Here is a 23245-nt window from a genome sequence, read left to right as displayed (position 1 = left end):
CCCTCTCCGCCCCTCCCCGCCCCGCGGCGGCCGGCCGCGAGTGCGTGCGGCGGCGCTCGGCTGATTTACGGCTCTGCCGCAAACGGCTCCCGGCGGCGGCCCCGGCTCCGGCGGCGAGCCGGCTGAGCGCGGCCGCGGCGGCCACCTCGCGGCCGGGACGGGGCCGGGCCCCGCAGCCGCTCCGCAGGGCCGGGCCGGCGGCGCCGGGGCCCCGCGGCCGCGTCCCCCGGGGCCGACGGGAGGCGGCGCGGCCCCGAGCCGCGAGCCGGAAAGTTTGGCAAGTTCGCTCCGCGCCCGGGGCCGCTTCCTGTCGCCGGGGGCCGGCCAGGGATGCAACAAGACGCCGCGGAGCAGAGCGGCTTCCCCTGGCAGGACGCGCTCGGCGATGCCAGCCTCCGCCTCCCGTTCCGCTGCCCGCGCTGCGGCGAGCGCAGCCGATTCCGGAGCCTGTCGGCGCTGAGGGCGCACCTGGAGTACGGCCACGGCTACGAGGAGCGGAGCGTCCCGCCCAAAGGCGGCCCGCCGTCCCCGCGGAAGGGTGCGGGCCCGGCCTCGCCTCCGGAGCCCTGCGGCCCGGGCAGCGCCACGCGGTACGCGCCCTGCGCCGGCTTCTGCGACGCCTCGAGCGGCAGCGCCGAGGGCCGGCGGGCGCTGGAGGCCGAGCGGGGGCCCGTCTGCTGCCTCGCCGGCTATGCGCCCGCCGGCTCGCCCGGCTCGCGGCTCTCCTCACCCGTCCTGCCCGCCGCCGACTCCAAGGCCTCGTTCGAGGCGCACGTCAGGGAGAAGTTCAACAGGATGGTGGAGGCCGTGGACAAGACGATTGAGAAGCGGATCGACAAGCTTACCAAAGAGCTGGCTCAGAAAACGGCGGAGCTGCTGGAGGTGCGGGCGGCCTTCGTGCAGCTCTCCCAGAAGAAGCAGGAGGTGCAGCGGCGGGAGCGCGCCCTGAGCCGGCAGGTGGACGTGGCGGTGGAGATGATCGCGGCCTTGAAGCAGCGGCTCACCGAGTCCGAGGAGGAGCTGCACCGTAAGGAGGAGTAAGTGGGGAGCCCTGTGAGCGGGTCTGGCTGCCCTGGGGAAAAGCAAGGGAAGCTTCGGTCTCTCGCTGGCTGTAGAAGGGCCTGGCGGTCAGCGGCGACCAAAGGTGGTGTTTCTAAAGCCACGGTCCCAGTGCCTGTAGGGCAGGTAGGCACAGCTGGAGCAGGTGGCTTCCGCGCTCGGGAGGCATGGCCACTGACTTTGACATTGGCTAGTGCCTGTAATGCGACCCTGCTGTCGTGAGGTTGAAGCACGCGATCCATCATCAGCACGTAGTCTGATTTACGCTGACGGTTCTAATCCGTTATCTTTTATGGAAGAGATGCTTGGACAAGTGCTGTAGGAAATACGTAGCAAAGCCAAGTAGCATCTTTTCCCTGAGAAGGTCCCACCGCAGTGAAGGGTGCCATGCAGGGAGCTTGCCTTTGCAGCAGCAAAGCCATGCTGGAGGCAGTGCTGAATTGGACAGCAAACTGCAGACCTGGAGTCAGTCGCAGGACCAGGAACCAGCTGCCAGAGTCATTCTGACTAACCTGGTCTAAAGATCCTGTAAAGATTAAAGCGTAGTGATAGCCGATACATTATTTATACATGATCTACTTAGTTTATGCAGTGCTTGTTGAAGCCTTTAAGGCTTTTTGAAGCAGCACAACTTATTTTAGAGGAATGCAAATGAAGAGTCTTGGTAATGGAATTTCTCTAGACCAGTTTACCAGCTTACAAAGGGAGATGCTAGTTGCCATGACGCTGATCTTGGGAGAAATAAGGAAGGTGGTGTAGGAGTTCAGTGTAGGAAGTTTGGAGGGCTTTCATCGCTCCTTCTGCAGCTTAATCTAAGGACTAGAAAGGAAAGGTGCTGCTGGCTCCTGTATCTGTAGAGTCATTACAGAGAGACCGTGCTGTGGATCACCTAGGAGAGCAGACAGCAAAGGTGGTGGGATTCAAACCCATCTTCCTTGAGGGGATATTCAACAGCACTGCTGATTTCTGAAATATCAGGTGATCTTCATAGACAGTACATCTCAAGGACTCAAGATGAAGCTAAAGATAATAGTGGAATTGAGAGAGGGATTTGAAAGTATGCAAGAGGCTGTGAAGATAACTTATGGTTTGAAGCAGTTTTGATATTCCCATCTTGCCAAGTTCCCCTTATGGGCTCACAGCATGGTTCACCCTACTTGTTCTAGAAAAGTACCCAGTGTGAAATTGCTCCATGGAGGTCCTTCTGCAGACTAGAGAGGGACTTCAGGTAAGCAGCCATATTAGGCTGGAATACTGAACTTCACATACCCTAAGTTAAATGACACGAACCACTCCCCAAACTAGACACAAGGTATGCTGAAAAATGCCAGATTTATGATCTCCAAGAAAAATATGCTTCTTGAGACAAAGCAGGAAGCATTCAGTGGTGCTGCAGAAGACGAGACCTCCTGAAAAAAGAGCAGGTGGGGAAATGGAGGTACAAGGAGCGTGATATGAGGGGAATGACAGAGTAATTTCTGAGACCTGTCTATATGTTCATTCCTTTCCGTGTTCAAAAATTTAATCATTCGATGTGCCAAAAAGACCTTCTCCTTCAGAAAGGAGGATCTGAACTTTGATTTCTGGAAGAAGTCCAGATGATTAGAAAGCCAAACAGGACAGCTTAATGGAAATTGCAGAAGCAGGAGTTCTTGCTGCAGACTGTGAAAAGTCAAAGGCAGCCCTCAGGGACTGCTCTGATACTTGCTGACCTTCAAAAATAAATGCTTTCATCAGTTTCTTTTTTTTTTTTTCTTTTCCCCCCTATAAGCAGCCTTGTAAATATGGATAACTTTTCTCAGAAGTAGCATTGATATTGAACCACGATAACTGAGATTTTTATTTTCTTTTCTCTTTGTAGCAGGAAAAAGCAAACAACTTTCTCCCAGAAACATCTCTGTATCATGCTTTTGCTAAGGAAGGAAACCAGTCTCTGGTTTCAATGATTGTCCTAGTTACCAGATATCATGGAATAGGGTGGATGCAAAAACAATAAATCAGTTACTAGTATTATGCACTTCTAGATCTCAGAGACTGAACTGTGGCTCCTCTAAGTCAGTCGGAGGGTAAGAGAAAACACATTTGTCCACAGAGGGAAAGAAATTCTAGCTCAAATCTTAGACAAGATCACAAGACAACTTCTTTGGAGGCTTATCTAGAGGAGAAGGTTGACAACTGGTAAGGGGTAGGGCAGGTGCGGATACCACACTAAGTAAACTAATACACTGTTAAAGCAGTATTACTCTAAGCACAGAAAAGTCTTACAGCATGTGCTGTATTCTCATCAAATTTAGAACGCTGAAAGGCCAAAGCTGCTCTTTTTTTTCCCCCCTTTTTTAATTGTTATTATCTGGGGGGAGTGAAAATGAAAACCAGGTCTTTCAGAGAAGCAGGCACAGCTGCCAAAGAAAAGTTCCATTCCACCAACCTGCCTCAGTTGAACTCTGGGCAGTTCTGGTGAAATGGCTACAGGGTCAAGCCTTTAGCAACAAGCAAACACATGATTTAATTTAAAAAGGCACCCCAAGAGGGGATATTCAGTGTCTGATGAATGAGTGTGCAAATCAGCATGAGTACTGTGATCTTAGTGCTGAAACACAGAAGTTTTCCCAAAAGGGATAAGGTTGTGTTGAATAAGACACCAAAAAACAAAAACAAACCATTCAAACTAAAACCAGCTACAGACTCCTCTTCTAGAGGACAGCTAGAGGCTTGTTTCTGGAAGTCATGTAAGAACAGTGAAACCTTCAGTGGTGACTTAATTTCACTTTGTCTCTTAATAAGGGTGTACATGCAGTAAGTTGTCATCTCTGACAGTACTTTCTTTAACCGGTCTAATGCGGTTTTAAGACTGTCTGGTGATGCCTTTGCTCTGGTACAGCCTGCAATAAAAGGGCTATTTCAGAATAGCTGTTGTGGTGAGTGATTACTTTTGCCATTGCCTTCACCTAAAATTTGCAATTAATGAAACTTTGTGTAAGTAACAGCTTGACAGTGAGATTTAGAGATTTAGATTTCTTGCTCTTAAAGACCACTGCAACTGACGCTTTCTCTAAAATATCAGCTTTCCTTTAAGTACAAGCTTTGGTTGTTCAACAAAAGTTTTGCATTTTGCTCTAAGAATATGACTACAGCTAGATGTCGTTCTTCAACCCTTGGTTTCAAGGCATCCTGCTGCCTCTTCCCCACCTCCTTTCATCTTCCCACTCAGGAGATTACCTCCCTCCCCCCTTGCTCGTGCTGGCTCAAGTGTCCCACAAAATGGGTCTGTGAATTAAAGCATTTTAATCTTCACAGCGTCACCCCAATAAGTTCAGGGCTCAGATCTAGACCACAACCCAGTGAATGGGTGCAACTGATAGGACAGTAACTCCCTGAGAGGAGGAGGTGTGAACCTCTTAAATCAGACGTGCTGATATTGGTGCAGGAATGTGAAACCACAGCCTAATGAGTAACAGATGCCAGCCTTCAGGCAGTAACGCCAATGGGATGATGGATCAGGTCAGCAGCATTAATACTTAATGAATGTATATGCTTTAAATATTTTCACAATGAAAACTTGCTTTGGTAGGAACTCTGCTGTCCTCAGGTACAATAATGAAAGGATTTGTTTCTCTGTGCACTTTAGGCAGAGGTATTCAAAGTATTCAAATTCTGCAGAGGGATTTGATACTTGGGCACAGAGTTGGCATGGAGCCTTGCGCTTGTCCGCCTACAGAGCAGTTGCAGGTGTCAAAGTTGCTGTAAATAGTCCCAGGACCCGTGTTATCCATCTGTAGGAGGGTTTGGTTGCAATGTGCGAAACCATTATCCCTTACTGTCAGTTGTTAAGGAGTTGGAGCTGCCCCAGCCTATGCATCTACTTTGGGTATCACATGTTTATCTGCAAACACTAAGGGTCCACGTGACAACAACTGGCCTGGTAACACAAACTATAACTCACTAGTTTGTTGTTCCCTCTTGCTTTACTCACCCTGGGAAGGAGAACTCATCCCTCCTGAAAGATTTTGTCTGAGGGAGGTTGCAGCTCCTGAGACAAAGGAGGAAACTGCCCCTTCTCCCTGCTGCTTGGTTGTAGCCCTTCAGCAAAGCATTATGCTATACAACGTATGCTAATGTAAGTCTTGCAAACTATAGGCAAACAGACTAAATCACTCTACTGCCTGTTACAGACATTGACATATGTTCAAACTGCAGCATCATCTACTCCTCTTGGAAAATGTTGTGGCAGGATCTAGACCTTACAGAGCTCTTAAAGCAAGGGCTGGGATGCAGTGGAATGAAAAGAGGCTGGAGGCTGACAGAACAGAGGAAAATGAAGGAGCAGAGGAGAGCGGGAAAGAGGTGTCACTGAGAACAGAATGGTTCCAGGAGCACTAATAGCTCTGCATAACCTTTCCTAGATATACAGACATACAACAGTCAGCCTAGGGTAGCAGGGACTTCCAAACAGAAAGGGTAGTGCTTCAGGCCTGAAGATGATCAGAGGACTGGAGTGCCTCTCTGAGCAAGAAAGGTTGAGGGAATTGGACTGGTTGAGCTTGCAACCTCATTGCAGCCTTCCAGTACTTCAGGGGAGCTTATAAACAGGAGGGAGACTGTCATTCTACACAATCTGATAGTGATGACACAAGGAAGGATGACTTTAAACTAAAAAAGAGGAGGCTTAGGTTAGGTGTTAGATGTTTACTCAGAGTGGTGAGGCAGCGAAACAGGTTGCCCAGAGAAGCTGTGGATGCCCCATTCCTGAAGGCATCAAGGCCAGGTTGGAATGGGCCCTGGACAGCCTGATCTAGCAGTTGGTCTGATGGTCAGCAACCCTGCCCACGGCAGGACGTTGGCACTTGGTGATATTTAAGATCTCTTCAACTTAAGCGTTTCTTTGATTCTATGAAAGAGTAAAAGATGGAAATCATATTATGCAATGTTTCCCCCAAAATTTGGCAGAGGCCTGGAAAAATAAATTGAAAGTAAATTAAATAGTAAAAGCACAAAATCATCACAGCTATTAGAAACAGATACTAGAAATAAAACAGAAGCTAAGAAAAAGTGCACACGAACTACAAAAGACAATAAAGCAATTAAGCTGATAAACAGTGGCTGCAGAGAAACCTTTGTTTCTCAACAAAGTTGTTTCAAAGTTCTTTGGAGGATTTCCCTATTGTTCATGGTGGGAGGAGGGTAAAAATTCTTCCTTCAAGTAACCAAGGCACAGCAGTGATGCAAAGTGAGCTCTCTGAGGAAGAGGTCTTGGAGCAAGTAGACCTACCAGCAGTCACTCCCTGGAGCTTCTGAGAGGTTTGAATGAAAACAAAGAAAGTGGCTGAAGTAAGAAAGGTGCTGCTTACAAGGACAAGGCATGAGACCGAGCTCTAGTGGGTCGGCGTTTTCTGGCTCCTGTCTTCATAGAAAGAATTTACAGAGTGGTTGTACCATTTCAGCACAAAGGAAAATCTTGAGATAAAAGTTCTTATTAAGATTCGTAGATTGTATTGAGGAAGCTGAACAGAGGAAAATGGAAATGGTACTACTGCTGCTAAGAACAGTTCCTACAAATAATGACTTGTAGGATGCCAAGTATATTTCCTTGAATAGTCTAGAAAGTAAGGCAAATACTCAGGAATTTATCAAGTCTGTGCGTCTGTTCTCGTGATGGTGATCTGAGTCTTTCCCCTGTTCCCTTATGGCACAGCTCATTAACTACATATGGAAAGGAAAGGAAAATTTGTGAGTGATTTACTCATGCCATGGAGCAGGAGACTAATGAGTGCTTTTTAATTACTTTTGCTGACACAATTACAAATATTAGCATTCATGGAACTATCAGCCTTTTAAAAGCAAATGCCAGGTCCTTGATGTTTGTAGCAGAGGCTGGCTGTGTGGCCTGGTAGGGATGTCCCAGAGGTGTCCCAGGCTGGCAGGTCCCTGCTCAGCCCCAGCTAGAAGGCCAGCAGCCTTGTAAACTACGCACAGGTCTCCACACTAATAAATTTCTGTCCTTTGAGCTTTCTGTCCACTGCAAAGAGGAGCCTGTTGGAGTACCATCAGCTTCATAAATGTGCAGTGGAATTGTGAAATGAAAGGAATTGCAGTGCTGTAAGTGAGGTGGTAATAAAGCCTTAAACATGACCTCTGTGACTTTAGATTAACTTCTTCCTAAGCATTCTTTGATGGCTTTTTACACCAGGTCACTCTGAACGAGCACAGTCACAGCCCTAAAACTGGAAAGGGTTGGCAGAGTTTAATGAACAGGCACCTCTCAGTTTCTTAGGCCAAATTTTGTGGGTAAGTTAATATAAACTAACATTCACGAATGTTCTCATCCAAAAAATATGTGCTGGTTTATAGCTCATTCCTACCACTTGATCATCCATGTATACAACCCGTGGATGCTCTCTGCTGTGGTCTAGAACAGACTAATGCAGCTTGAAGTCTAAATGGCAGATTTGCATAGCTGACCACTTGTGCCTAACTTCCTAAGGCAAAAACAGCGCCCTGTTAAAATAATTGTCTACAACAGTGCTGAGTTAATCTTTGATGAAATGCAGAGGAGCTTTGGATTTCTTATAAACAAACAAAGCTCTGAAAGGCTATTACTGCTACAAAACATTTCCTAGCTTAAGCTTAAAATGCTTTTTATCTCAGGCGCTGTATTTCAAATGAACATGAACTAATCATGCTCTTTTTCATTTGGCAAGCATTGGTTCTCCCAACTCCCACACCCTAAGTTCTGTACAAAGCAAAAATGAACATGGCTTCATTGGCAGAGCAGGAGCTGTTTATCCAGGCTTTAATAACTGGGGAAATCCTGCATGCCCAGATTTGCCATTTTTTGTAATACATGCCTCACTGTAACCAAACCTCTCCCACACAGAACTTCTGAAAGAAGAGGCCCAAATGGCAGCCCATGTATAACCAGTATACAGAGCCCTTCAAAATAAGCTCTTTTCTGCACACAGTCAAGATCTTTCTGAGTCAGCAGTGCTATCTGTTGCTTCCAATTGTGTTACCAGACAAGAAATATTTCTAAACTCCTGACCTAAAACTTGGTCTTCCCACACGTATAACCCTTGCCTGATCATCTCTAGATTCTCTCTTAATCTCCTATGCTCGCACTAGCTCCAAATCCCAACACGGCACTTGGAAGTACTTGCAGGATTGCAGCCAAAATGGAGCTCAGTGGCCACAGTAGCTCTTTTAAGTTAGGAACTACCACAGCAGCTACATTAAACTTCCACTGTAAGACTACAATGAACCTGGAAGCTTTCATACACTTCATGTTTCAGGTCAGATAGGCACATTTCTAAATAGAAAAGGAGAAGGTGGATCTGTTTTCAGATAGGAGGCTGTGTCCAGGGACTACAAGAGGTGAATGGTGGTGCTTAACGAAAACAACATTTCCATCCAGTGGCCTGCAGACCAACAAGACTGTTTTCAAGAGATCTAATAACAGGACAAAAACACTCAGACCCACTGCCTATAGATTTGAATTCAGCATAGTTCCAGATCTCCACTCAGTGTTTGAAAAAAATACTGAAATCCCTTAATGAAGGAGAAGGACAGTAATTAGTCATCGTGGGAAATCACCGTGAAGAAAGGGGGAAGCGTCAGTAAGTCTTTGACAGCAGCAAGACCGGCACCCCTCCCATTATTTAAATGTTGCTTCTGCAATATTTTTGTCTTACAGAGAAGTTGTTACTTTCAACCACTTCCTCGAAGAAGCAGCAGAAAAAGAAGTGAGGGGAAAAGCCAGACTCCAGCACTTCATCGAGAACCTGCTGCAGCGTGTGGATCTGGCAGAAAGGCAGCTAGAGTATTACCAAAATCAGCAGATTGCGTGCAACCACACGGGTGGCAGTGACCACGTGGTAAGCCAGCAGAGTTCCTTCATTAATTGTCACCCACCACTCAGGGGAAAGTGCTCGGCTTCGAATGTGAGTAGGCTCAGAGGGATGAGCTAATTGCTACTCCAGACAGGTTTGGATTTGTACAACATTTCTTTAGACTTATGTTTATTTATGTTTTAACTGCCACTTCGCGTGTTTGTCATGCCACACGTGGAGCGTGTGGTGAGCAGTAAAAGGTGAGTTTCAGACAGTTCTGTACCTCGTTATTGAAACCCGAAAAGTCTCACTCACATGAATTCTGTTTGCTGCTTAGAGCTCTGATGATCTGATGGGTGGTGTGGAAAACAATCTCGAGTTGTAATCTAACGTAACCAGATCCTAGGGTAGTGAACAAAGGCAGCAGCCAGATGAGAACTCCAGCTTTGTGCCCTTACGGCTGCAGTCAGGCACTGGCACGTTAGGGATGGAAAGAATTGCAATAACTGTAAATGCTGCTGCTACACAAAGCCATGCAAAACAAGGCTGGTGCTTCCTTCTTCCTTACAGATACTGCTGCTGAACTGGCTGTCTGTGGGTCTTGGTGGCCGTACAGCAGAAAAATAAACCTGGCAGAACAGCTAACCTGGCAAAGGATGGGAAAGGGAAAAGTGGTGGCAAGGAACTGTGCCATGTGAAAACCACGGTGTTGTTGGTGACCAAACATACCCAATTCCTTACCCTTGCTGTGGTTTCCTGCAGAACCAGTTGTGGGACTAATGGGTCAAACTTGAAGCAGTGAACTGGGAATGAGAAGCAGGGTAGGCCTTGCACTGGCTTGGAGTGGCCACACAGGTAGACTTACTGGCCAGAGAACACTTTCTGAACTATTCTCAGGTCTGCAGCAGTGTGGAAAAGGTTGGAGGAACAACATATAGAAGCACAGTTCATCCCATCTTGACTCCACTGAAGCCAGACTTTATTTCCTTTTGAGCAAAGAAAGGAGCAGAGAGGATAAGAGCAGCCAGAGATGGGAAAGGGTGAGAAGATAGTAATGAAATACTCGTCCGATTGTTATTTTTTTTCCAACTTTGGCTACTTGGCTTTGCTGGAAACACTTTCCATTGCTTCGCATACTGACAGTTTTTTGGAGATCCTGAAGATTTTCAGGAAAGAGGGGGATCCTCGTAGCAGACATGTAAGCCTGCTGGCAATTCGACTTGCTTTCCTGTCAGAGGACTTGTAGGAAGAGTGAGCGGATTCCCCATCAGACTGCACGGACTAGAAACCACTGCTGGCAGAACATTGCTTTTAAGAATAACTGTTTCTGGAAAAGCCCTCATTATTACTATTGAAACTCAGTATTTTCCCTACAATGCATTATATTTATGTGGCAAGTTTTACCCACATGACTTCCACAGTGAATTTCAATTCCAGTGAATACCCCATATTATCTATGTTAAATAGTCACTCTTCCCCATGGAGGTGAGATGAGAGGCATTTGATCACACACTGCAAGAAACAGGCACGTAGCGGTGGAAAGCAGAGGTTCCCCTAGCAACTTGGAAGACAAAGACTTATAGGCAAGAACCACATAAGTGTATATGTGCTGAAACATTGCATAAGACATCTCAGCCCATATCTGTGAGAATGTTGAGTGGGGCTGTAAAGGTGGACCTCAGTATTAAATCTTCTCCCATATTCTTGATGTGTTTACCGGGATCCCTGGCTCAGCAGTGTTCCCTAGGGAAGGCAGTGATTTTTAAGGCAGCTGACCTGCTTTCTGAGTGACTTCAGCATTCCTTTCAGGTCACCCATCCAAATATTGACCAGCCTGACCTTCACGAGGTAATTACAGAAAAGCACACCATGGGATGGCTCCAGACTCCTCTCCAAGACAGATGACAGCAAAGTCAGGCTGGGCACGAGTCCATCTGCAAAGTGTGGACAATACCAGGGACACAGGGAACATTTGCTTGGCTCAGTGACTTCATTAAATGATACTCAAAGGCTCAGTGTGGTGACGCTGACGGGAGATCAATACAAAGAAGCCAGGCGGTACCTGCACTGTTTTAGGCTGAGCTGGCATTAAATGCTTCTTTTCCTGACCCCCAGCGAAAGAGTGGCTAGATAAAGAGATACAAAGCTGTCAACCAAACTCTTGTAAGAAACAAAGCCCTGCAAAGTTGTGCCAACGCTGCAGCTTTGCTGTCCCTACTTAATGTTGAGAATTGGGGTGGGAAAGGCAAGAAACACTTGTCTTCTTGATCTCCAGCCTTGAGTGCTGCTGCAGGAAAGCCAAGGGCTGGTAGCTGAAGCTTCCTAGCTGCTCATATAAAGGAAATGTTATCGCTGCAAAATTAAGGGCTCTGAGAGAAAATTAATTTAATACAGCTTATTCAAGCACTGTTCCTTGTTAATTATCTTCAACACAATAATTACTTCTTATTGTTCCATACTGTTTAATCTAATGTGAAGCATCTCTGTTCAGCCCACACTTGCTTAGCAGTTTACTGTGATTACCATTACGATAAAAATAGTGGGGAGAAATTCCAACCACAAAGTTTTAAATACAAAATAAATTGGAGCAATAATAATCTGTAAAAAGGTTTTTTTCTAAAGTTCTTTTCATGAATATTCTTCTAGTACTAACAGGAGGTAGGAATAGAAATGGGATTTTGAAGACTACACTGCATGTATTTTATCCCCATATCTAAGCAACTTGATAATTTAATATTGATAAATTTTGTTTCTGTTTTCCTTACAGTTTACAGACATTTCATCAAACAAGAAACCCAGATGCCTGTACGTAAGATATCTTACTCTTTTCTTACCTAAAGATGTAACTTGGTGTGCTTACATTGTTGCTTTTGCATTTCAAGTTGAACCAAAAGCCTGAATCAGGCTGGGTTTGATCAGGTTCTGTACCTGAGGGCCATCCATCATTATGTGATGTAATAGAAGAATAAAAAATAATTGCTAAATCAAAATAAAATGAAATATTTTTAAAGAAAAAAAGGATAATGTTATGTAAAAGAAATGACTTTCCCGTTGGACTCTACCAGCCTATTGCAACACTACAGTTCTGGAATCTGTTTGGTAAACACAGACCAAGCTTCAGCTGAAAATATCTTCAGCATTCTGTAGGTAGGAGAGAGACAGTTGTCATTTCCTAACTGACAGTAACACTGTCAACTTAAAAATCGCATGTAAACAGGCAAGTGTCCTCAGAAAATATGGGTGCTAACAACATCTCAGGTTACTCAAGCAGCTGTTCTAGGAGCAGCATAACTAATCTGGGCTGTTTTCCTAAGGTACGGATGACTTTGTGTGTTCTTTTCAGGCCTGGCCTGTCGATTCTATAATATGATTGTACTCGAGGAAGATAGAAATGTAATAAAACCAGTTAAGTTACTGACTTGGTGAGATGAGTCCTTCCACTTGAGAAGTCTTCGGTCTAAATGTAGCGCATTTTAGTAAAATCCATTAATTGCTGACAAATAGTGGGAGTTCAAAGGCACGTGTGAAACTGTTCAGAGGTTTCTGTTTAGCTACTGCTATAGCTCTCCTTTCAGAAGGCACTGGCAAAATCAGCATTCAGTGGTAGCCCCTTTATTTTGAATGAACTTGTCCCATGGAGCATAGAGGAGAAGATGCTCAGAGGGGTAGGGGAGTTTTATTTTGCTCTGCCCATTCTGTGGATGAAGGCAAATTCTGATTTTTCAAAGAGCAGCCTTGAAATGAGGCCAGAGTTGAAGGAAAAAGACACATGAAGAAGAATAAACTTTTTTGGTACCACATTTGTGTTTGAAACATAGGGTCCCTGTGCAATTATGGGAGAAGGAAGGGAAGAGGCACAACCAGAACAGTGTTAGGTTGGACAGTACAGTATCGGTATCTGTTACTGCAAATCAGATACACCAGGAGAATGGCACGGGGAGAACAAAGAGTGAGGTTGTACATCCTTATGGGAGAGGCTGTCACTGTGGCACTCGCAAGCTGCAGCTTTTTCCAGAACTGGCTTTGTCAGTGTGCAATATTGCTTAATTCCCAGAACGATTAATACCAGATAGGTGGTTTCCAGACATGGCAAACTAACATAAATAGCCTTGTGGGAACTCTTAAGAGGCAGCACATCTGCTCTTCTCGTTGATGGTAGCAGCTGGTGCCTACATCCATAGTACTGCTGTTACACTACTTGTACCTGTTGTAAAACATTTTGAGATGATGTTAAGAAGGAGTGTAATGTTCTTAGTTGAACTGTGTTTTAAAGATAAAAGCACAGAGCAGAGGGCATGGCTTAGCTTGCACAGCACCACACATTGAATGGCCTGAGCTCATCAATTTCATCATTTCCTACTGGGCCTGAACCACCACAGAGAGAATAAAGAATTCTGCTTGCTTTGGCCTTTAAAATTTTGTACCCGTCTTCACACCAATTTCTTTATTCTCCTTTCCTCTTCTTCCCTTTCATATTGCAGCCTAAAGGAAATCTAAAGAGTTCAGAGCTGGATGGCCAGCAAAGAGGCAGTTGAGTTTCCTGAGCTACAGAGGTATCCTGGGGCTCGGAGACCAGGCAGTGCTCAGATCCTGCTAGCATACCCCACAGTTCTTGCACCTGCTTTCTGCTGTCATTGGAGCAGCCTTCCAAAGACTGTAGGGACATCTTTGCGGAGGGTTTCTTTGAGTGTTAACGTCCCTTTAGTTAAAGAGGATGTAGACCTGAGCAAGGTGACAGCGCTCCAGTATCAGCAGAATCATATCCTGAATGCTAGTCTAGATGAAGATACATGAGGGGTCCACTGGTAACGTGGAGGAGCTCTTGTAGTGAGAGATGCTTTTGAGTATTGAGAAATGTTGTTCATATTGCAATTGTTTTAAACTTTCAGTCTGGCCCTGTAAAACAAGGATGTTTTCTGCCTTCAAAATGTTACGGGTTTGGGAAATTCTGGACACCTTTCACATTGAAAGATTGAGTAATAATCATTGTTAATCATTATTACTAATTTCAGGAGCCGAGGAAGTCAACACACTTCATATAACATCCCTGACACAAAGCCTCATTCCTTTCAAAAAGGAAGAGGCTTGCTGAAAAAAGCAAAGGAAGAGAAAACCAGTTTGCAGCCAGTCAGATGCTTCTACGAACCTGTTGATTGCCCAAGAGAAATATGGAGAGCACAGAAGAAGGGTGAACCAGTCTGCTCTGCCCGGAAATTGAGCGCAAAGTCCAAGATGGGTAAAAAGACCAAACAGCTGTAGGAGCAGCTAAAGATACACAGTAACACAGGAGCTTGGCTTCAGCAGAACAAACATTGAATGAAGTTAATCATCCCACTTTTTCCTATCCATCTGGCCACACCAAACATATCAAATATAATATAAGGGAATATATACGATATGGCATATTTCTATTATTTAGTAACGCCATTCCCTCTTTGGGCACTAAAAGGGAAGGGACATTTTATTCAGTTTACACGGAGGGTTTTCTATCTATTTATTTATAGAGCTTATTTTAAATGACTGCAGTTATCTTGCGGGGCAATACTGTGGCTGTATGTTTAATTATTTTAGTGGCAGCATGTGGCTTGGTAACTTATTTTACATCTATGCTGTTGCTGAAGTTCAGAAGAATCCATTTAATCGGCACCCAAATAATCACTCTTCCAGCTTAGGTGGGTAGAAGATCAGTGATTAACTGCTACCTGTGCAGGCATACTTAGATGCAAAAAGCTTACCTGAGTTGCTTGGAGGCTGTTAATAGCAGCAGATTGCTACCCTGCCTGTTGGGCGCTTCTCCAGACCTGGCAGTGCAGCCCTCACCCGCACAGTGCACGCTGAGCCCGGGCAGCAGCTGGCAGCAAGCAGCAGCAGCTGGAAGGCAGCGAGTGGCAGAGCGGAGCAGCACACTGCATTGCATGGCACCCTGCGTGAGGCTGTGCCCGGTGTGGGGCACGAGAGGGCTGTGGAGCAGCTGTGATCCTAACTGAAACCCTTCAGATCTTTATGAAGAATCCTTCCAAAGATAATGGATTCTGGAATTTCAACTGCAAACCCAAGAGTAAGGAAGACTGCAGGATGGGATTGCCTGTGTTTACAGTGGTTTGTGCCAATTAAAAGGATCCTTATTCATCAGAGTATATATCAAGATGATTTTTCCATGTGTACAGCTTTTTGGTAACATGAATCTTCATACCATGTTTACAAATAGAAACATCCTGTCCATGTTATCGATGGGATTTGTTTTCTCAAGAAAAAGAATAGGTGGGACAAGTCTGCGTAATTTATTTTTAAATGCTCATATAACAGATGTAAATTGTTTTTGTGGAAGGTGATTTTTACAGTACGTGTCTAGAGATTTGTGAAAAATGTTTTTCATTTTTATAACTGACTGTAAGCAGAAATGAGTTTTAAAAGACAGCGTGTCGCTATGATTACTGCTGCAATAAGCACTGAGCTGCAATATTTTTAGAGCAGATGACCCATCTGTTAGCTCAGATCAGGTAACTACAGATGTCATACATCTGTCAGTGCACGGAGCTCCCAGAAAGTAGCAGAGCGAAGAAAGAGTATTATTCCTCATTTTTATTTTAAATGGTGTTTGTGGAACAATCAGACATATGTTTAAAGACTCTCAACACTGTTTTGATAGAAAGTCACAGTGTGAAACAAATTCAGGTATTTAGTTTGCAATGACGTTTTAATATTTAACTCTGTCACAAGGCCACACTTGGCCTTACACTAACCATTGTGGTGGAGAGGATTTGTCAGTTGTGTTGCATGGGTTTTGGTCAGGTCGTGTGTAATGAGAACATTCTTAGGCAAACCACGTCATAGAAACTACCTTTGATTTTTTCTGCTCCCACCTCCTACAGACATGAAAACAGCCCTTTTTTGAGGATAATGGAAGTGATCTTTAGGAGGTAAATACGTTGTTCCATTCCTTAACTCACTTGGCACTGAAAGTATTATTTTTACATGCCTACCTACTCTGTTTGTCACCAAAGTTAAGTGCAACTACTAGTTCACTGATTAGATATTTATTTTATTATTTATTGCGCCAAAATCTTGACTGTAAGTTGTCCTTTTTGGGGGGAAGAGAAAAAAGAGAGTAAAAGAAGTTGCATGTTCTTAAACTTTTCAAATCCTAATTTATAGTTACTTGCTGAACAGATGCTGGGTTAGTTAATTGAAGAGAAATTGGATTGCACTGTAACCCCAGATAAAAGTTTTTAGAATATAAACATTCTAATAATAAAGTTATATTTCTCAGTTACGGTGTTGTTTAACTTTGTGAAAATACAGTGTTTTTACAGAAGCCTATCCAATAGCAGAGAAAAAGACAGCAAAGAATAGTCCCCTTTGGACTTGGGCCTACTCCTCACACAAAGTGAAATTGAGCAGGAGCTGGATGCCCAGTTCCCAGACGTTTTTACAACACCTTGTCTGTAACTAAAGCCACCTCAGAGCAGCACGTGTGCAGGCTGGGCCCTTACAGGTGACCTTTGCTTAAAACAAAATGTTCTGACACATGTAACGTTATCAGCCAGGAAAACAAGAGACTAATTGAATCCCAGACCTCTAATGAGAGCTCTTCACGCACAAACCACAACGATTCTGAGATGCTCCTGCCAGGCAAACAGAGTGCGTTTTTGAAGCACTTGATTGTATCTGTCCCCTCTCCCCCCATCTCAGTAGTAAAAACAACCTTCTCCTGCCACAGCAGATCTAAAGACATTTGTTTTGTTTTCAAGAGTTGCTGGAAATATTCAGTTAGATATTTGTACTCAGCGGGATGGCCACCAATTAGAGCAGTTACCAAGCCAAACAAATTAGCACTTGTATCATCTCTAATAATCTCTTCCAATGCCACCAGCTCTTTCAGTCTCCTTGAGTGAAGTCCCACTATTCTCTCTCTTTATTCTGCGTCACCGAATAGTTGCCTCTATTTGTTCTTACATCAGGCTAATGCTGATTATTTCCATACATCCTGTCTGAAGTGGTTGGAGTGGACTATTTTAGTGCTTTCTGCAGCAGGCATGGGCATTTATTGTTTTATTTTTTATTTTTTTAGAAAAAAATAATCCCAGAAATGATTTTATGACATGAAACATGCAACAAACTCTTAAAAATAGATCCTGTTATGACATGAACAAAATGTCCTTTCCCATTTTGCTGCTAATGCCACCCCCTAGCCAGACACGTTTTGTAGCCTGGTCTCTTGAATTACCAGCTGAGTGTCTCTCCAAGGAGACACAAGCAGCCCAGGGTCTGCCCTTCTCCCCTGTGAGAAGTGCTGCGCAGGCACCTGTTGGGCAGAAGCACGTGCCAGCCTCAGTGCTGCCTGCAGCCAGGCTGCCCAGTGGCATCTGAGCCAAGCCACGCGGGGCCACCCCCAGCCAGGGGCCCTGTGCAGGGACCAGCCTGGGGCACAAGAACCCAAATAACCCATAGCTTAAAGGACCTGAATCCACTTCTGCACAAAGCAGCTCCTCAATACACCTATGCCTGCCCACGTAGCTCCTCACTTCCCAAGGCTGCTCAGGCCCCTACCAGCACTGCCAACGGTCTGGGACAATGAGAGGTGCAGGGAAATGCTGAACGACGCTGCTGTATGCAGCATGTTCTGAAAACAGGTTTTAAAGGCACAGAGGATCTTCCTCAAAGGGCAGTGTTTGGGGTGGTACCCCTGTCCCTCACCCATCCTGTGGCCAAGGAAGTGTTTCTGCTGTGCTGGGAGCCAAGGGACCCACGGCAGGGGCAGCCAGGTCCATCCGCAAAGCACTGCGCCGATGCACTCCTACAGGCTTCACGTGTTGGCAAATAATTAAAATCACCATCCCAGTTATAATGAAGGAGCTGTAACTCCTTTGTCGGTTCATTTAATTGCCATGGTGACCACACAACCACTAAGAACAGGTTTTATCGCAGCCTTGCCCTACTGAGAGAAAATATTGTTGGAAGCCATCACCTGTGTTTCACCAGAGCTACCTCTCTGCAAAGGGCAGCTGAGGGCAGCGGGCAGAAGGCAAAGCCAGGTCCCAACGAGGTGGGCAGAGCACTGGCTGAAGGACAGGCAGGAGTTCATGTTTCCAGAACCATAGGTGGGGACAATGAAGAGGAAGACACAACTGGCGCAGTCAAAACAGATTAACGCGGCACGTGCTAACGAAGGAGGGCGCAGGGCGCCCATACAGGCTCTGCTCCCTTCTGTTCTTCCACTGGGCTTCAGCAGCTTCACTGCTTTGGTTAACAAGGAATTCGAGCTGTCAGCCCTGCTTCATCCACGTGGCATTCCCACCCCTGGTTTTCCAGGGTGCATCACTAAAGCACTTACAAGAATGGGGTTATTTTTTATTTTGCAGACCTAAAACGTTCCTTCTGTCACAAGTAGATGAAAACCTACATTATGGATACACATCCTCCTAGATTTCATGTCTGGGGTTGTGTTGCACGTGAACCAGGGTGGTGTAGAAAGCCCATCCACCTCCCGGGCAAAAGCTGACACCTTCCCATTTATCTGCGTGAGCAGTCACCCCTGGGGTACAGCTGCCAGGAAGGACCGTCCCATTGTCGTACAGGCCGGTGTGAGTTCAGAGTCAGCCCAGCACATGAGAGCTTACCCTGAAAATCCTCTTTTCAGGGCAAAAACTTGAACAGGCCGGCGAACGGAGGGGGAGCCCCGTGGCCGCTAGGTGGTGATGGCTGACAACGAATCGGCGCCGCACGCCGTCCGGGCTCTGCCCCGCGCTGGGTTCGCTCGCTCCGCAGCGGCTGGGTGCCGGGTAACGGACGGCCTTACCGAAGAGGTGCGGGTGTCGTTTAATTGAGAAAGCTAGAGATGCTTATTGAAGAGGAGACCAACGAGCGAAGTGCTACTAGTGGCCACATGCAGTGAAAGCAGCATCAGCTGTGCCAGTCTCACCACCACACAAACACAACAAATAATCCACGTTTCTTCTGTGGGGGGAGCCAACCTTGTACGCTACCCATTGGCCGCTGGCAAAAAGCAGCATTCTGCACTCGGACAGCCAAAGGCCGAGGCAGAGCGTGTTGGTGATGCACCAGATGCACCAGGATTTTAAGGCACTGTGAGAAATCACTGGTTTTCCTCTCCCCCAGGTGTGCCACCTCAGCAGCACCGGGCGCTGGGACAAACTCCTCGGGCTGTGGGTACCCACACGCTGCCCTGCACCCCCTCCCTGTCCCCTTGTGTGCCCGCAGCTCTTGCCTCCCCTGCCGAGCGCCTCAGTCTGCTTCTTCCTGACCCCAATTAAGAGACTTTATTCTTATTATAGAAATTAAGTCTGCTTGGAACAAAACGGCAATTTTCTGTTATAAAACGATGACTTTCTGAAAGACGTAAGAGGACTAATGCACTCGGCGACAGCTAACGACTACATGCCAAATGGCCCTTTGCTTTTAGCACGCACCCACCTGCTCCTTCATGGCCCGGCGTGTGTGCCCATCTGTGCTGAGCAGCGCACTGGTCGGCGAGGAGATGCCTCTGGTACAGAGCTGCAGGGATGTGCCCCAGGGTGCCAGACTCTGCCACAGGGAAGAAAGGCATGGGCAAAAGGATGGCAGCTGCAGGAGGGGATCTCCTTGTGGCTCTCGCTTAGGGGCTGCTGCACTGCCCATCTCAATGCAAAACAATTCAAGCTACGGTGACTTGCACCCAAGCAAGAGACACAGGAATCTGTGGACATGTTACATCCATCACTCTGATGTTTACCAGTGCAATACACATATGGTCCTGATGAACAGCTCTTGCTGCCCTAAGATAGCTTCAGGAAGCTTTTAAGGTTGCAGATACGTATTTAAAAGGCGGTGACTTTTCCCCCAGACCATGCTAGATGTCCTAACTATATTTCAGCCCAGCTGACAGAGCCCCACTTCCATGTGGGCAATGACTCCCACTCTCCTGAGTGGTTCCCCACCCCAACAAGCAGCAGCACTCAAGAGCTGGCAGCATGGGAGAATGCCCCGTGGTAACGTGAGAGCACAACCACAGATCTGCCACTCACAGAGCAATCCGCGGGCAGAACTTTGTTTCTAGGAAGCAATGGTCAGTTCAGATAACAAGAAATCAGTACAAATCCAGTATTGAAACAAACTACCAGCTCTGAATAGCTGACCCACTTTGTACATAATCTCAGCACAAAATCTTGACTATGAAATTTGAGGCAGGTTGGTTCTAGTTGGTCAACCTGGGAATGAGGAACACGTTCACATGGGGCTTAGAGCAAAGGTTTCTTCCAGATTTAACTTCAGGCCAGACTGCCTTGGTTCTGACAGTGATACAGTGACTAAAATCTTCTGCAAGCAACCTGTTTAGATTATCTGCAGTTCGGTTAGCCATGGAAGTACATGCTGTTGACAGACACAGCTCAAACCTAGCTTCTGAGCACCATGCTATGAGTGTGGTCAGTGCCACTTCCTTCTGGTGGTACACCAAAAACAGCATCGCAGAGCTCTGCTGTGAGCCCTTCCCACCTGTGCGGGTATGTATGGGGTAGTGTGCAGCTCCTGAAAATGGCATTGAGAAAGGCAGGCATACCATGCTAGGATACACACATCTTGTAACTAAAACCCCAAAGTATTTCTTACCCAATCAACCCACAGAATCTCTGGGCTCCAAGTCAAACCATGCTACCCAGTGAGTGTGTGCAGCAGTTACACACCAGTGTGGGTCATCCCACTTGTGCAAGGAGCTGCAGCAAACACGGCTGCTTGCTACAGAGACGTGCTCCTTGTAGCATTTGCAAACGCAGCCAGCCATTACCCCTCTCACCTCCAGTTCCAAAGAAATGTACCACGAGACCACAAGTTGTCAGCATGCTTAACCTTCACCCTTGCACTGAGGATTCAATTCAAAATCGACCTCAAAGCTGTAATCAGCAACAGTGCTCATGCTGTATGTAGAGAAACTTTGATTTTTAGTAACAGACAAAAAGGGAGACTGCAAGCCAAGCCATAGAGTCACTGCAGCAGAACAGCACGCCTCTTCTACAAGTGTGTAATTTCTGGTTGGTAGCGACCTGAAGCAAGGGAATACAAGCAGACCACTGCCAGGTAACACAAGAGAAAACTACACACAGGATAAGGGTCTAATGCTCAGGATGCCTGTGGACATGAACAACGTAATTGTGTCACTAATTGTAGCTCCTAACGAAAATGGCAGTGGGGTTCTTGGGAATTGGATGGACTCACATAACTTGTTATTTTATGTAAATGCCATAATTGGTATGAAAACCCAGCAAATAAAATATGAAAAACAGTGTGAACTACCACTCTTTTATAGGATGGAAAGAATTATCCACAGCTATCCAAGGGCTAGTTTGGTTTTCATACACTTGTGTATAAACCGTGAGTCACTTGACATCATCTTGCCTCCACCTCATTGCAAACATAGAGGTTTTGTTAGTGGCATTTAAGCAGACGGCAGGTATTCCATTGTGTGGAATGGAAAGAAATAGTAGCCATTTGCTTAAGAGGAAGAATTTAGACTCATATTGATACAAGGCGAACAGGGTGAAGAAGAGTACATCAGCAATTGATGGAAATTAAATACTACAGGGGAGAGCTACGGATTATTTCTCCGCTTCCAACAACAGAAGCAACCGGTCCTGATCCTGCCAGCAGACCACAGTCCATCCCATTCGCAATGCTTTGCACAGCTCTGCAGGGAACAAGGTGGTTCCTGACAGCGGGATGCTCCCATAGACTTGACAAGCTTCATGACAAGTACGGAAATGACTCGGCAGCTGCCCTGATTTTGTGCCCCATGCCCTGACAGAGCTTCAGGCAGCCTGGCTGCCACCATTAGCCTGCTGTGATGGGGCACCTCCAGTCTCAGCTTTGTTTTCCACGCTCACAAAACCAGAATAACCATTGCTCCTTTGAACACCAAGCCCTCTTGATAGAGGTTGCTACAATTGCAGTTACTATTGCTGGACATCCAGTAAGCCTCATTGCCCTGTGGTGGAATGTCCAGGTAAGTGGCATGTCCATTATTACAGATAAACTGAGACAGCGAGATGCAAACATAGTAAATTAGCATCAGAATGGAAAAGATGGGTGAGTTGCTTTCAGTTTCCTTCCTTAAAGGATACCAAATGCACACGGGAGTACAGAGGGCCCATCCTAGCGGCTGCTTTAGATTTAAAATGTGCTAACTCATTTTAAGAAATTCCTAATACCTCTCCATTAAACCCCATGTGAATTTTCAACTTCTAAAACTGACACCAATGCCAGGGCTCTGCAGGCCTGCCAAGAGCTGGCAGCTAGCTGGCTGCTTCCTTTGCCGAAGAGGATTTACTCTGAATAACGTTGGCTGGAGGTGGGAGACCTAATTCTATTTCTGGCTGCGCTGGTATAAAACTGGAGTAACGCTCTCTGCAAAAGACAGATGCAATGGTGTAAAGGGATTGCAGTGGGAGAGAACCTGGCTCAGAGGATCTGTTGGTCTATTTCTTTCAAGGACATACGTGTTTGGAAACAGTCAGGAATGCCAAAGCGGCTACAGAGATTTCCAGTGGAAAAGTAGCATTGCTTTCAATAGTCTTAGCTGCTGTGAATAAAAGCAATGAGGATACAGTTAAGTCTGCTTAATAGTTACCCAAAAAGGCTGTTTGCAGTCTGTAAAGCAATATGCCCCTAAGTGTTATGGGTAGCGCACAACTGCTTTAGCAGCAAAACAGGCAAAATATATTGCACGCTGAAATTCCCTTTTTTCCCCTCTAAGCAGAGCTCTGTCAAGCCCTTGCCCTGGAGTCACTGCCACAGGAAAATGCCTCTCAGGGGTTTATTTGCGTTGGGTTGGCTCTCTCTGTTGGTTTGTTTTTACAGAAGGGAGGTATTTCTCTTCAGGCAAACGCACAGAAGGACATTCCCAGTTAGCTTCACAATTACAACATTACACTGTGAGGCCACCCCAAAAGCCTGCTCTGGGTGCACACACAGCACACACAGCAGCTGCTGGTGGTGGCTGGGGCAGCACTTCATGCACTTCCACCCCTCCCCAGCACCTTGCTGTGGGCCTCGAGAGGGGACCATGGCTGAAAGCAGCGGGGCCATCCCACCGCAGCTGTGCTGGCCCCGACACCCGGAGCGACCACCACGAGGACAGAGCGGGACGTGAGACCTTCTGTTCCCTGCCCCGATTGCTTCCACTATCAGGAAATTAATAAAAATGAATACAATACAGGAATACACAAAGGACTACAAATGTCCTCTTTGTTGTATCTGATTTGGACCTGGAGTGTTTCCCAGCTTTGGTCTAGCCACTCGATAATCTGAAGTGGGGAATGCTACATAAATTACTCATTATTCCCACCAGACGAGCTGTCAAAGGCTGCGGAAAC

General features: G+C 46.1%; 2 protein-coding genes across 14 annotated transcripts in view; one reads left to right on the top strand and one right to left on the bottom strand.

Annotated features, from left to right (window-relative positions):
- The window catches only part of RTKN2 (rhotekin 2), a 220277-nt gene that overhangs the window by 48915 nt on the left and 148117 nt on the right, over nucleotides 1-23245 (bottom strand). The window contains exon 22 of one of the 9 annotated variants that reach the window (XR_006939531.1): nucleotides 1037-1585. The exons of 7 other annotated variants lie outside the window; for them this stretch is intronic. The gene's annotated coding sequence lies outside the window, so the exon portion shown is untranslated. Of the gene's footprint in view, nucleotides 1-1036; nucleotides 1586-19131; nucleotides 19428-23245 lie in introns of those variants that run through there. One more of the 9 variants, XR_006939532.1, reaches the window with a different exon arrangement.
- On the top strand, nucleotides 39-16155 carry ZNF365 (zinc finger protein 365). 5 transcript variants are annotated; one of them, XR_001467035.4, is made up of 5 exons: nucleotides 39-1037; nucleotides 8747-8927; nucleotides 9780-9922; nucleotides 11650-11687; nucleotides 13895-13996. XR_001467035.4 is itself a non-coding variant. In XM_015288105.4 (5 exons), the coding sequence occupies exons 1-5, from the start codon at nucleotides 331-333 to the stop codon at nucleotides 14139-14141; spliced, it is 1212 nt and encodes a 403-aa protein (XP_015143591.2). In that variant the 5' UTR covers nucleotides 39-330; the 3' UTR covers nucleotides 14142-16155. The 5 variants fall into 5 exon arrangements, 4 of the variants coding, with proteins under 4 accessions (XP_015143591.2, NP_001186476.2, XP_015143593.2 ...); XM_015288105.4 differs by lacking the exon at nucleotides 9780-9922 and adding an exon at nucleotides 10692-10730 and having other exon boundaries at nucleotides 13895-16155; NM_001199547.2 differs by lacking the exon at nucleotides 9780-9922 and having other exon boundaries at nucleotides 13895-16155.

Source organism: Gallus gallus, chromosome 6 (assembly GCF_016699485.2).
Source record: "Gallus gallus isolate bGalGal1 chromosome 6, bGalGal1.mat.broiler.GRCg7b, whole genome shotgun sequence".
Lineage (NCBI taxonomy): Eukaryota > Metazoa > Chordata > Aves > Galliformes > Phasianidae > Gallus > Gallus gallus.
Note: the sequence above shows the minus strand (reverse complement) of the source record. Positions and strands in the feature narration are given on the sequence as shown.

Coding starts and splice junctions, on each gene's coding strand:
- ZNF365 (XM_015288107.4), top strand. CDS start 331: ATGCAACAAGACGCCGCGGAGCAGAGCGGCTTCCCCTGGCAGGACGCG. Junction 1,038..8,746: donor GAGCTGCACCGTAAGGAGGA/GTAAGTGGGGAG, acceptor TTTGTCTTACAG/AGAAGTTGTTACTTTCAACC. Junction 8,994..11,649: donor GAAAGTGCTCGGCTTCGAAT/GTGAGTAGGCTC, acceptor TTTTCCTTACAG/TTTACAGACATTTCATCAAA.